The sequence below is a fragment of the Lemur catta genome, chromosome 5 (assembly GCF_020740605.2).
Source record: "Lemur catta isolate mLemCat1 chromosome 5, mLemCat1.pri, whole genome shotgun sequence".
NCBI lineage: Eukaryota > Metazoa > Chordata > Mammalia > Primates > Lemuridae > Lemur > Lemur catta.
In genome coordinates, this window is record NC_059132.1 from 85307734 (window position 1) to 85322774 (window position 15041).

The 15041-nt window shown below is 35.8% G+C and overlaps 1 protein-coding gene across 4 annotated transcripts; it reads right to left on the reverse strand.

Moving 5' to 3' along the window:
• Positions 1 to 659: 659 nt before the first annotated feature.
• Positions 660 to 15041, reverse strand: ZNF330 (zinc finger protein 330). Of its 4 annotated transcripts, none has more exons than XM_045552222.1 (10): positions 14998 to 15041; positions 13307 to 13438; positions 11167 to 11186; positions 10995 to 11065; positions 8751 to 8830; positions 6430 to 6556; positions 5847 to 5951; positions 4664 to 4710; positions 3136 to 3253; positions 660 to 1674 (listed from the first exon to the last, which is right to left on the reverse strand). In XM_045552222.1, the coding sequence occupies exons 2-10, from the start codon at positions 13424 to 13426 to the stop codon at positions 1400 to 1402; spliced, it is 963 nt and encodes a 320-aa protein (XP_045408178.1). In that variant the 5' UTR covers positions 13427 to 13438; positions 14998 to 15041; the 3' UTR covers positions 660 to 1399. The 4 variants fall into 4 exon arrangements, with proteins under 4 accessions (XP_045408178.1, XP_045408179.1, XP_045408176.1 ...); XM_045552223.1 differs by lacking the exon at positions 14998 to 15041 and adding an exon at positions 14788 to 14991 and having other exon boundaries at positions 6445 to 6556; XM_045552220.1 differs by lacking the exon at positions 14998 to 15041 and adding an exon at positions 14788 to 14991.

Genomic DNA, 15041 nt, shown 5'->3' on the forward strand with positions numbered 1-15041 from the left:
GTTAAACCCTCTAACTTAAGATAGCTCTTCTCCTGCAATCCAGTGACTCAGTGTGGGGGCTACCATCAAACTCCACCCTAATTTTATGTTCTAACTCTCTTAAGCAGTCTGATTCCAGTCTCAAGCGTACTTCTCCAGCACATGCTGGCCAATTCTTGCAATTCCTTTGGGGTATAGTCTATTTCTTCCCACTTCAGGTCCAGCACCCCCCAACTAAGCTTTTTCACATGCAACTGGAAGCCCTCTGGCTTTCACATCTGGCTTTCCATTGCCTTTTACTGTCCTCAGCTGTTCATTATGTCTCTATTGAACAAGAATGGCTTAACAATAGGCATCCAACCCTGTTATCCTCATAGCTACAATTTACTCCATACATCTAAAATGCCAACCATGCATTCTCTTCTACAATCACACCATCCTATTATAATTCACTGCCAATGTAAGTTGTAACAATTGGAACTTGTGCCAGGGCTTGTCTGTTCCCCACCTGTCATCAATGATGGGATCTGGCTTACTTATCTTTGTGTATAACACACAATTAACTTCTGCTATCTACTTCCATATTAGCAAAAAAGAAGGAAACAGTTTATAAAAAATATTGGAATGCTTTCCAAACTAAGTTGAAAATACAGAACAAGAAATAAAATATCAAAAGTATGTAAGTGAAATACTAGATTTATTCAAAGAGAAATGAAATTTTTGGGGTAAAGCATCTGTAATAATACTATTTCTGATATTGTGTCTCTGAAAAATGGCTGAGTAATCATCTTTGTCAGTACATTTAGGCATTAATAATAGCAACTGTTTAGGACATAGATTGTGAAGAAAGATATGAATGAGTCAAATGCTAAAACATACGTGACTATTTAAGATAACATGAATATTTAATGAAAATTTAGAATATAATAACATGATTTTCATTCTGTGGACACACAAAGGAAAAATAATGGTAATCTATTTTACCCAACATATTTTATAAAATCAGACACAATGAATTTATAAGCAGTGTTTTTTAAAATAAAAACAGCAATTTCATTGCAAACAAATATATTACCATTCTATTCCTTTTTCCTATATATATGTTATCTAATTGGCAAAACCTACTAGATTACTGAAATCAGATAACAATCAAATTCCATGATGCTTCCATTGCTTGGATCAATATACACCTTACCATTTGAAATTCATTTTTCTTATGATATAAGCTTGATTACTGGTTCCTATAAAAATGCTATGCCCTACTCCTTGGCCCTGTAAGTATAACTAACTAGTCTTTTGCACAAGGCTAAGCAATGGTACTTTTAAACATCCATCCGCAATTCATCATTCACACACCATTCAGGAACTACACACGGTCCTGTTCCTCTCACACGTGGCCACCAGTAGGCAAGCAGCTCTCCTAGTTGTCTTGTTCCTCATAGTGAGCATAGCCACTGGCGTAGGTCCTTCCTAAATTCAAATTAGTAAACAAATCTGATGACTCAGTATCTGAATCCTTTCTGCTTTCATCTTCTTCCTCTTCATCATCCTCTGCTTCATACTCATCCTCCTCCTCATCGTGGTACCCAGTATCACCATACTTGTCAGATGAAAGGTTCTTCCAATAAGCATCATACCCAGAAGCTCCATCTCCTTCTTCGGCTCCAGTCTGCCTGCCAAATTTCAGGGAGCGTGCTACAAAAGACAGACATGCACATGACGTTTTGTTAGTTCCAAATCTCTACATTCTCATTTTTCTCCACCATATATAAAATTACATGAACTTCACTGGCTGCTTTATTCCCAAATGAAAAAATATATTTTACTAATTTTCTCATGTAATAAGTCTATATACACACTGTAACAAATAATAAAGATTACAATGTCATTTCATTAAACTTAGAAAAACTTAGAAAACAAAATTAGACCAACATAACACTCCAAAGATAATAAAGCATATTAAAAACTAAAATACCTTTTGGTTAATGACAAGTTTATTTTCAAATCACATAAATCACAGAACGGAGTTGATTTCCTACCATTACATTTTTCTTAAAAGTTATTTTATAACGCAGATGCTGTGAAAAACAAAGGCTTTCATTTCTTCTACCTTAATAGTTACATAAAGTTTAGTGCAGAAGATCAGCAAAATCCTCAGTTTTTAGTTGCAAAATCACTGCACTGTACAACCACATCTTTTTTTTTTTTTTTATTTTATTTTGAGACAGAGTCTCACTTTGTTGCCCGGGCTAGAGTGAGTGCCGTGGCATCAGCCTAGCTCACAGCAACCTCAGACTCCTGGGCTTAAGCGTTCCTACTGCCTCAGCCTCCCTAGTAGCTGGGACTACAGGCATGAGCCACCATGCCCGGCTAATTTTTTTTGTATATATATTTTTAGTTGGCCAGATAATTTCTTTCTATTTTTAGTAGAGACGGGGTCTCACTCTTGCTCAGGCTGGTCTCGAACTCCTGACCTCGAGCGATCCACCCGCCTCGGCCTCCCAGAGCTAGGATTACAGGCGTGAGCCACCGCGCCCGGCCCAACCACATCTTTGATTAAAGAAAGTACTGTCAGTCATTTAGAATTATGGTACCATTCTGTTAAAGAGTCAAATTTCTCTTTAACAAAATTGTGAGCTACACTGCTATAATCATGTTTGTAGTAGTCTTACTCTTTCATAAAAAAGTTATATAAAACAACTTTCTATAGTAGTAATATATTACATAAAAACATAGCTGCTCAAATACCACACACCTAAGAACAGCTTCAAAATGAATTTGACTTCCAAGTACTGAAGATTATTACCACTTGAATACTAAGAATTTACAGCCACTCAATTGTTTAAAAAGGAAGCCTCAACAAAAACAAACAAACAAAAAAATCACTTTTTTTAATCTTAAATTTCAGTATTTGCTGTCATTACCTAAGGCAAATATCAAGTATCAAAGTGAATACTGGCATATTTCTTAAGTTAAATTGAAAATTTTACCCACATATTTTCCTAGGCCGTAAAATTGCACTTGCTTAAGAGAACACATTCATCTTTTCAAATAGGAAGAAGTAATAAGACGAATGGATGGAATGGAGAAAAAAAATATGATTTGTCTAAGCATTAAAGCAAAATCACTCCATTGGTATTTTAAGAAGAGCCTTACTTGACATGCTAAGATCCTTAGTCTCCTGAGTTTCATGTCCACATTTAGGGCAAGGAGGCCGTTTTCCTTTTTCTTGCTTAAACACCTTGCTCCTTGTATGATCATCACAGAAACAAGCCTATACAGGATAAGCAAAATAAAGTAAATAAATAAAAATTTTAAAGTATGTAAAAAGACAGTATTCACTATTTCAAGGAAATTTAACAATAGAATTTTGTTAAGACAAGAGAGAGAAAGTAAGAATTTTGTTGGGACCAGTCACAGTCCTCATTTCAATTTCTTAAGGAAGATGGTTTTTGCCAGGACTCTTCTGAACCATGATCTAACACAAGGAAGACTAACTATACACAGAGTATGACATGCAGGTACAATTAGTCATTCATAAATATTTGAGTATTCACAAGGTCTCTCATGAAATAATGGTGAACAGAGCCTATTTACTCACAGAGTATATGGTCTAGTTGGGAACAAAGACAGTGAAGAGGCAATTATTAACACAAGACACTAAGCACAGAAAGAGAACAGAGGAGGGGCACTAAACCAGGCATGGGATTCAGGAAAGGATTCTTGGGAGACAAAGTCTTAGCTGAGATCTGAAGGAGAATGGGGGTATAGTAGGGCAAGCAAAGAATAATGTTCTAGGCAGAGGAAAGAGTGCAGACAATGCCTGAAAGTTTAAGAGCTTGAAGACCTCCAACAAACTGAAATCTACTTAGTAAAACTGGAGCAGAGTTGGGAGAGAAATAAAAGGGTTAGGAATATGGCTGGGCGCACTGGCTCATGCCTATAACCTTAGCACTCTGGGAGGCCGAGGCAGGAGGATCACTTGAGATCAGGAATTCAAGACCAGCCTGAGTGAGAGTGAGACCCTGTTCCACTAAAAATGGAAAAAAAAATTAGCTCGGTGTGGTGGCGTGTGCCTGTAGTCCAGCTCCTTGGGAGGCTGTGGCAGAAGGATCACTTGAGCTCAAGAGTTTGAGGTTGCTTTGAGCTAGGCTGACACCACAGCACTTTAGCCTGGGCAACAGAGCGAGACTGTCTCAAAAAAAAGAACTAGTAATATAAGAATAAGAACCAGAGAAACATTTCTGAGAAGTGAATTGGCTGCATCTGTTTAGTGATCTTTGACAAACAGAAATGCTAGAGGCAAGGACTAAAGACATAGAATATTATGGAAATCTTTACTTTAATCAAACTCTTCTAATCAGAACATTCTGACATTTATTAAAATATGCTTCCAGTACTTTGGTCAGAATGTTCTCCATAAATATAAGATATGAAAAGCACTGAGCCAGGATTCCAGAGACATGTTCCCTAGTGGCAACTCTACTACTGGCCAACTGGATGACCACTGGAAAGGCACTTAAAGCTTTCTCAACTTCAATTCTACAATCTCAAAAATAAACGAATTAAACTACATAAATTTAAGGTCCCTTACAGATTAATTACAATTATAAATAATCCAAGGACTGGTGGAGGAGTATAGGAATTAAAAAAAAATCTAAAAAGAAAAAATACGTAAGTATACCTTACAACGGAGACATGAATGCTGACCAAGCCGATTGCATGAAACACCTGTGGGAAAGAGAGTCCTCTTAAAATCCTATCAATTATCGGTTCTTAGATATTTCATTTGTCTTTTATTGAATCGCTAAAAGCCTATGATAGAATTATGGCCTTATCACTCACAGCTGCCTGTCTTCTGGGTTCAAATGCTATAAAACATGTAAAACCCCCAGGCCTCCAATAAAAATAATTCAATTTTTATATTATACATTCTATGGCAGGTTAAGAAAGGCTCAAAAATACTCTTTTAATCTTTGAGAATCTTATATATATTGCAAGAATTATATACATATAGTGTGTGTGTGTATGTGTGTATGGTATATGTGATGTGTTGTGTATCTCAGATAGATGATTTACCATCTTTAAATTTATAGGCGAGTATAGGAATTAGCATTTCATACCAAAACAAGAACCAAATTAAAGGAGGAGACTATCTGGGGAATTTCAGTCTTTTTCCTATGATGTTAACTACTATTTAATAAGGGCTTTCTAAGGGCCAGGTACCACATACTACTGCTTTATATGGATTCTGATTTCAATTAACCTTTTGAGAAAGAAGTTATCCATAAAGATGACACTATTAACCCAGTCAATAACACTGGTTCTCAACTGGAAAATACATGAGAATTGTGTGTGCAGGTTAAATACAGATGGCTGGCAACCACCACAGACTTAAAGACAGAATCTCCAGACCCGGGGCCTGGGCACCTGCATTTTTTTAAAAACCTCTACAGTTATTTCTAATACACCCTCCTGTCTAAGAATCACTGGAACCAACTAGCAGGAACAAACTTGGGGTGGTATCACCTGCTTGAGGGCATACAGAAAGAAGTGAGGAGGAAGGGTGCTGCTGGCTATTACAATAACTTGAAGGTAAGAATGGCATTTGGTACTCTGAACCAAGAACACTGTAAGTCCTGCAATTCCTGTTCACACCTACAAAATGAAGAACTGACCCCACCAATATGCCACTGGCATCCCTGTTGAAAAATTCTGAGAATTTTCTAGAAACAGAAAATAGATATTGATTTAAAGTACAGTTCGTAAGAGGCTACATAAAAAACTTGATTCCTTTTTCATTAAATTTAACACTTATACTATTCAGAATCTTGGGTATAAAGAATATTTAATTTAAAAAAACTTACATTTAAATGTTTCTGCCTCTAAAACCTGGCAGCTGGCTTGATGCTCAAATTGATCATCTTCACAGAGAAAGTTATGGCAAAAAGAACAACTGAATATTCTGCCTCCTATTAGATTAAAAAAGAAAAAAAATGTAAATACAATAAACTTTAATTTAAAAAACTTGGATCTATAAAACTTCTCAGAAGAGATGGAAAGTTACTTCAAAGGTACACCAAAATTGCACAGCAATTTTTATTCTGGTAAAAGCTAAAATGAAAACTGTTGAAGTACTTGAAATTAAACCATGAAAAAGTGGACTCCTGCTATGCCCTGGCTACTTATATAATACTCACAGTGCTCAAAGGGACTACCTGTTTCCCCTTAACTTCCCTTCCTACCTGCTTAGGCAAACGATACTAACATTGACTATTATTGCTAGTATAAATCCCTTTTCTAACTAAACTGCTAATCCAAACAGTACCAGTAGTTAAGATTGACAATATCCTTCCCCCCTCAAAAAAATCTCAAAAATAGCACTCAGAATGTTTTTAAAAGTCAGCGTTCACTTATAACAAAGCTCGTTACTTGTATCTAACGACTCACCATGGTCCCACACACCTCGTTCACATTCCACACATTCAGCATCAGTAAGAGGGCAGGCACAGGCATGCGTACTGAGACATTTCCTACCGTGGCAAACCCAAGCTTCACAGAAGTCACATATTGCACCCTGAAGCCAAGGAACAAGGAAATGTAATCACTGTCACTTGACCAGCTGCAAGCATTGTTCAACCACAGCAACCATCAAAATTGTATGCATTTCACAATTTATCAACCCCCAATGACAGCAGGCAGCTTCATTAAAGAAAATATTTTATTTATTCTAAACCAAAGGTAAAAAGAGTTCTCTGAAAAACAACTTCACCAACAGCTATCCACAATATAAAACTTAGCTATAAATCAAAAGAAAAAGAGGTAAAGGGGAACTATACCCTAAGTACCCTACTATTATTAAATTAAGTCAAGGAGCTGGAAGTGTTGCCTTCAAAACAAATTCTAATTCAAATGAAGTTGGGAGCCTACAGTTTAGGCTTTCTTGTCTACAGCAATTCTGGTAACTAAACTGAATTTTTAAATACTATTATTTCTGATTTAAGAAAATTCCTTTTTATCAGTGTAATTTATAAAACAATCACATAGCTTTTCTAGAATAACAGAAAATACGAAATTTCTGCGAGCTTCTTTTCTCTTAAGGCAATTTATGCTTTAAATCATTATTATATTTCTTTGTGGAAAAAAATCAAGTAAAATATATGGAACTAAAATACAGGGTAAGACTTTCCAATTCTATGTAAAGACAATAAGAATATACGTTTCAATAACACATTGACACCTACAGAATATTAAGAGCTAGAAAGACTCTTAAGAGAGTAGGACTAAATGATCTTTCCTTTATAAATAAAAAATGTGAGGAGCAAGACTAAACCCAAGTCCCAGAGCTGGATTACAGCTAAACTAGGATTTAAATCCAGGTCTTTGGAGTCTCAATTTAGCATTCTCCTATTCAAGGCTTTGTAACAGAAGTAGTAAACAGAAAATAGGAAAACGTTTTTTGACTTTTAAAAATGACCTAGCAGTATAGCTAGCAAATCCTCAAATATATCTCTTGGATCAACCAGGGTTCTAGCAACAGAGATGGCACTCTCAAACTAGGCAATCTAGGAGAGTTTAAAAGAGATAATTTACAAAGGACAGGGAAGGGCTTAGGACAAGCAGGAGAGGACTACCTAGCCATATGAAGAACTGTGGCCCTTAGGAAAGGACATAACCAAAACAGTATAATCTGGAAGGGAATGAGATGGGGGAATAAACACCCAGATCTTATTCTCCTCTCATTCTCAGGGGGGATGTGGGAAGGCAAATAGAAGATATCCAGAAAATCACCTTTCTAGAATTTATAACTACTGACTCTATTTAAATGTTTTCTTCATATAAGAAGAAACCATTCACATTCACACAACACAGTGAATTTGAATTAAAAAAAAATAATTTGATAAATTTAGATAAATAATCAACCTAGGAAAGTTGAAAGGGTTTTTGAATAAAGATAACATTAACAATCCTATATTTAAAATAAAGAAAAAGGAATTCAAAAGATAATAATTCTGGCTCCTTGCTTCTATAAAATATGCATACATGAAATGTATCATATAAAGGTCTGCTTCATGATAGAAGACCAAATGTTCTTGGAAATTTACCATAAATAAAATATTCCATTTGACCCGAAAATAGTATTACTTTCTTCATGGAATAAAATTTGAAACTGAAGCATAATATCACACAACAGAATGTAGTAAAACTGGTTAAGTCATATTTAAAAAAAAAACATACTTCAGTAAAAAACAAAATACTTTACAAAATCAAATTATTTTTATTATTATATTTAAAACAGCAGATTTCCTTAGAAAACCCGCAATGTAATGAAGAGATTACACTTTAAATATATACACTTTCCTGAAATGTAAAGCTTTAAAGAAAACTATTAATCCTAGGTTCTTCTAGAACTAAATTACTTATTTAACAAAAGGCTTGAACGTTGGGTTAAGCAGCTTTCAGTACAGTAAATGATGATTTGTGACATCTGGTTAAAACACATTAGAAAGGTCTCACTGAGAAATGAATTTTTGTTTAAGTCAATATGAATAAGTTTCCATTCCTTGTATGTTTCCCCATAAGAAACAGCCAGAAACAAATGGGTAATGGAAAATCATATAAAAAGCATGCCACAGATAATCTGGTTAACTACAGATTGACTGAAACAAGGCACAAAGCACTGATATTTAGAAAAAAATAACCTTTGATCAGAACGACTTTTTCTTATCCTTGGAAATGCACTAGTCCAAGAGGAATGACAAGAAGCTTACCACCATTGCAAGGCCAGTACTGTATACACCAGCATGCTTTATGACACAGTCTGACGACTTCATCATGCACTTTGTTTTCCCTAATAAAGAAAAAAATATGCACTGTTAGTCTTGCAATGTAGTACAATGACATAAATTCTATGTTTTCTATAAATTCTAGAAATGTGATTTTCTGGATACCTTCTATTTGCATCCCCAGATTCCCCCTTAGTGTGGGAGAAGAATAATTCCCCATTTTATCTAGCCCAACTAAGTTCCTGTAGAAATAATTTAAAAACAAATGGAATGAAATCAGTGTAGTTTACTAAAATAGAAAATGGATATAACTGAGATCTCATTACCTGAGTCAGATCTTTTGAGATTAGAAATTTATTAATAAATCTGTAAAAGTGAACTATTATAATAAAGTAATTTATATGCTAATTCATGTTTATACTAAAATCAGAAATTTTAAGTTATGCTTAGTAATCTAATGATCATTTTAACAGTTTCAAATCTTATGAATTTTCAGATAAAACAGATTTTAAAAAGAAATGCTTTAAAACGAATCTCACATTTTATAATTCACAATAAAAACAGTCTGGTTTGAAGTTATCACTTATTTCTTTCCACAGAATATATCAAGCCAAACCAAATAAGGATTATGCAATTTATCTGATTCATTTAATTTCATCCACACATAAAAATTTATAAATATAGCCCCCAGGTAAACATTTTTCCAACAGAATTTTGAAATAGTGCCCAAAGTAAACACAAAAACAAGAATATAGTGATATCACAACATAGCTACTCAAGCTCTGATCTAGCAGCAAATTATATTATCAACCCAAAACACTGTCAGAAAATTTGCTTATCAGATACTATTTGAGAATTAACGATGACACTTTAATCATCCATCTGAGACTCTACAAAGTGGAACACAAAAGAAACAGAAGATGCTAAACTTTTCGTTATCTTGATTTCTTGAGGAACAAATTTAGAGGATAGAAAATAGGAAGAAAGACAAACTGGAAATGAGAGACAGCTGAAATGAGAGGCACCTGGAAATGAGAGGCAGCAGCTACCCAACTGTTCTACGTCTAACATCAAGAATAAGAATCAGTAAATGTGAAATGCACCCCATGTAAGGCACTACAAAATTCAAGCCCAGTGACACTGAAAATATAGGAAGGTCCTAGCAAGATACTATCTCTTAATCTTCCACAAAATCTATTCTCTCACTCTACATACATTTACTTTTGTAAAATAAGGATATAAAAACTGGCAGATGAGTATTCCATCTAGGCCAGTTTTCTCTTTTTCATTAATTGTACAACTAAAAAAGATACCTTCTTTGAAAGCTAAAACTACACTAAAAACATTTAGGGAATGGAGCCCTAAACATTACTAACTTTCTGCAATGCTATCATACATAAACACATTTAAATGAGTATACCGGTGGCAGGGGTAAATCTGGAGTTCTAGAGTGAACGGAATGAATCACTTTTCTTCATTGCAGGTCTTTAGAATTTTTAACATATAAATATGTGATAGAAATCTTCCAGATGAGAATAAGAGAATGAAGTACATGGTATTTCTCAAACATATATATTTTTTCAAGAAATACCTATTAATATCTCAGTCTGTGAAAGACTATTTGGGAAACACCAATCTTGCTACAATTTAGTTTTATTTCAAATAATCATTTTAAAGTTTCCATCTATACCTGGGAAATGGGTGCATGACTGAGTAATTCTACTTCAATCACTTGTGAATACATGTGAGGAAATTCAAGAATCATATATATGGTAAGCATGAAACAGAAAAACTACCAATCACAAAATTAGCACCAGGTAAATGTAGAGTAAAATTATTCTCAATGGTCTAAAAGACTGCAGGCAATATCAGCAGGAATCAAAATTTAGAAATTTAGAAAAGTAAACAGATATTGATAAGACTACGGTGGTATAATTAAAAACTCAAGATCACCAAATGTTATCAGTCTGAAATCTGATCTTTTAATGTTTAAAACAACTTATTGGCAACCTGTATCTAAATTGTACCTTAATTATTTTCTAGCATTACATCAAAGGGACAAAACAAAGACCTGATAGTTTTTTGGTAGGCCAAATAACATTTTATGGTGTTTTATAATGGTAAGGCATAACATTATAAGCAATCATAACCACTGTAAGCAATAATAAGCAAGTTCAAACTGATTAAGTGCTAAACATAGGCATGTGTCCTTAGTTATTATATACTTACCACACTGTGCACAAATTGGTAACTTCTGTACAGAATTACAAAAATAGCAAAATGCTCTATTCTTCTGCCGCCTTGTCATGTAAAATAAAATTTTAAAAATATAGTCAGTATCAGATAAAAGGTTAGAGGGACTATTTTATTTCATATAGATAGAAAGAGGAATAAAACCTACCTCTGACACTTGTCACATTCCTGTAATATGTAAAAATATCAGGTTAATTTTTCTGTTGGCTGAAAACTGCAAATTTACTGCATTATAAAGAATAGCCTATTGTTCATGTTAAAATTTAAGAGACACCACACCAAACCCTCCAACCCGTATACAAGCATCTACACATACTTCAGTAACAAAGGTATGCAACAAAGGTATACTCTAGGCATATCACTCTAGAAGAAGTGGCATTATCACAAAGGAGACTAAATAAAGTGGTAGCTTGTTTTTTGTTTGTTTTGTAAGGAATCAAATACTACATAATCAACATAAGAAACAGCAGAGAACACAAAATAATAAACCTCACAGAAAATCTAGACTCCAAAACATGGTTTTTAAAAGCTCTCCACAATCTGGTCCCTAACCACTTTCCAAATCTTGCTGGTCTATTCTCTTTAGATTTTAACGGTCAGCCATTCCCCAAATATGTCTTATACTCTCTCTTCTCCATGCCCTTTACTTATTCTAATACTTTTTCCCTGAAAAGTCCCTCTTATACATAATGTCTGCCTGTTGGCTATTCTGGTGATAATCCCATCTCCTCTGTGAACTGTACTCCCTCCACACACACTCAACTTTATCACCTCTGAGTCCTAATAAATACATTGTACCTTTATTGAAGCACTTAACCAAAACCTAGATGTCATTATATATATTTATGCATGCCAGTCATTTATTGTTTTGTATGCCCAGCATCTCCCTCCTCTAGAAAGGACTCTGACCCACAGAAGGAAGTACCCACTGTCACATCTGTGCTCACTACTCTCCACCACACAATAAATGTTAGTCCTGGGATGGGCACTGGCTCAAGCCCTTCTTTGAGAACAATTTGTGATGTGAGACATGTCACCGACCAGTTGTCACCTACCAGGTTCCAGCTGTCCCAAGTTCCAGCTATATCATCCCCTTCCCATACATGAGTTATTCCATTATCTATTCAATAAACTAAGGTTATTTAAACTGGATTTCTTTCTTTATTTTTTTTTTTTGGAGACAGTCTCACTCTTGCCCAGGCTAGATTGCCACGTCATCAGCCTAGCTCAGAGCAACCTCAAACTTCTGGGTTCAAGCGATTCTCCTGCCTCAGCCTCTGGAGTAGGTGGGACTACAGGCACTCGCCATTATGCCCAGCTAATTTTTCTATTTTTAGTAGAGACGGGCTCTCGCTCTTACTCAGGGTGGTCTCGAACTCCTGACCTTAAGCGATCCTCCCGCCTCAGCTTCCCAGAGTGCCAGGATTAGAGGCATGAGCCACCGCACCTGGCCTAAATTGGATTTCTGTCATTTATAAACAAATACATCCTAAGTAATACACAACACAACTGAGCTATAAGTTTGTGGAAATAGGAACTATGTCATTCACCTATGTATCTCCCACAGTGCCTAAAATAGTATCCAGCACAGAGCAGGTGCACAATAAACACTTGTTAAATTAAGCCACATTAAGCATTTCATATATGTTTGATGAAACAAAAGAAGGGGGGAATAAAAAGAGGAAGAGTGAGAACAGAAAAAGCAAAGAAGAGTGAAAAAAGAAGTGTAATAACTCAGAGAAACAGGGTCAAAGAAAGGAAAGAGGTAATGACGACCTAATAATCATTTGCTTTTATGTAACTTTCACCATTCTAAGCAGCCCAGAGATTATCAAGAATAATCCACTCAGCACAGGTAGATAAGGTAATGGAACAGGAAGCCAAAAGAGCTGTCAAGAAAAGTAGAAAGTTCAGAGAGGAGAAATCAAATGAGTTAAGAATCGCTAAGAGAAAATGATGAAAACCCAACTAATAAGACAAATTGAGTTAAGGCATTAGAGAAGCTGGAAAATGTCACAGTTTCTGTTATCTATTCTTGTTCAATATCTATCACCAACATTATGTAAGGTAATGTGCTAGGTTTTATAAATATTATAGATCAAACAAAAATCATTGCTACTCAGTGTTAGTAAAAACAATAGGCATGCTTCTAACATAGATTTCAAATTCAGTGATAAAATACATGCAACACTGTATTCATTGAAATTTTATTCAGGTGTATTTCAGATAAAATACTATATAGTTTTTAAACTACCAACCAATATTTAAAAAAAAAAAAAAGCTGTTACCATTGAAGCATTACATGGGTGTTTAGCTAAATCTATAGTGCTTCTTGATGCTCTTAGTTGTTTTTCACGTTCCCGGCGGTTCTCAGCCTTCTTCCTTGCACCAGTCTTTTTTTTAGGCATTTTCCTCTATTTCTACACAAAAAACAGAAAAGATATAATTGCTTGACTGCATTTACTATTTTAATAACCAAGAAATAGTATACCAAAGGGGTTTCATTCTCATTAAATTTTAAGCTCAACTCTGTCAATTTGGTAGTTAAGCATGTATTAAACCTTTATGAAACGTTAAGCACATGTTATTCCAAATAAAGTAGATGACTTTTAAAATAAGGCATTTTATATGCACTACCAAACAATTCTAAAAAAGGTAAACATCAAAAAATTTTATCCTAAAAGCCAAAGTTTTCCTTTCCCACTAAGAAAAAAGTTTCTTTGATGTTAAGTATTCTGCACCTCCTTAAAAATTCATTAGGCATATATCATTAACAAGAAACCATTAAAAAGTGCATGATTTACCCAGTTTAAATCATATTTTTGAGCTACATATTCAGATGACCTGATGCTGCCAGACTTGAAATATAACAAATCTAATTTTTTCTATGTAACATGTAAATAAAACATCTAATAGGAAATGACATCATTACCTACAAAGTCACACCATTTTGTCTGAAGATATCAAACGTATTAGCTGCTTTGACTCTGAAAGCTGCTCTTGCCTCTACATGCAGCAAGCAAGTAATTTTAATAGGGGTCAAGCTTCTGTTTAAGAGTAAACGTTTACCATATATATCAAAGTAAGGACTTTAAAGCCACCTTTCATCACTTAGTTGAAAAAACTACCACATTTAAAAAACTGAAGTTTTCTGAATTGAATGCCCTATCTGGAGCTCCAGTGGCGCAATCGGTTAGCGCCCGGTACTGATATGAATGCCCCATCAAAAACCAGGTGGCAGGCAGGATGGCAGCCACTCAAAAATAGGAACAGATCAAGCAGGAAATTTAATAGGTGGTTACTTAATTAACGTCCAAGCCACTAAGGAACCCCTCCGATATTTAAAATGCCAAAATCTAGAGGGGAGCTCCGGCCAAAGGAACTCAGAAAATAGTCACAAGGTTACCAGTAATCACGAGGTGACCATGCGGAAGAAGTTTTTGAGGCCCCTGAGGTGTCTTTTGAATCCGCTCAGAAATTTAAGTCTAAATTTTTTTTTCCCCCAGTTAGTTCTGGAAACATAATAAAAGTGAACCCCTTTTCTCAGCCTTCTATGGGTTCAAGCCCTTTTCCTATAACGCTCCAGCTTCTTCTGGACACTGCGCCTGTCACCAAATGAGGAAACAGGCACAGGGTCGCTGCGGCTTTAGGAGTAAAGCCTGGAGTTGGAAGACCCGGTGGAGTGCAGGGGGCGTCCAGAGGAGACACGGCGGAGGCGCCACGCGGCTCGGGGAACAGGCAGACGTCACCCGTCCGCCGGACACCCTACCTCGCGCGCGCTCCGGGCCGACCTCGCTCACTTTCGCGGGCGGGCCGGACAAACTCCGGGGGTCGAGGTACAGGGAATGGCGAGAGGCTGGCCCGCGGCAGCAGGAAATCCAACTCATGGACCACGACTCCGGGGAAGAAGCTACTAAAACCCAGGAAAGCTGACAGATACGGTTTCGGGCACTAGAAGAAAAACCGGATGTCCTCTTACGTCACAGCGTCCTTGCGGCACTCGTCGACAGGAAGGGACCCGCC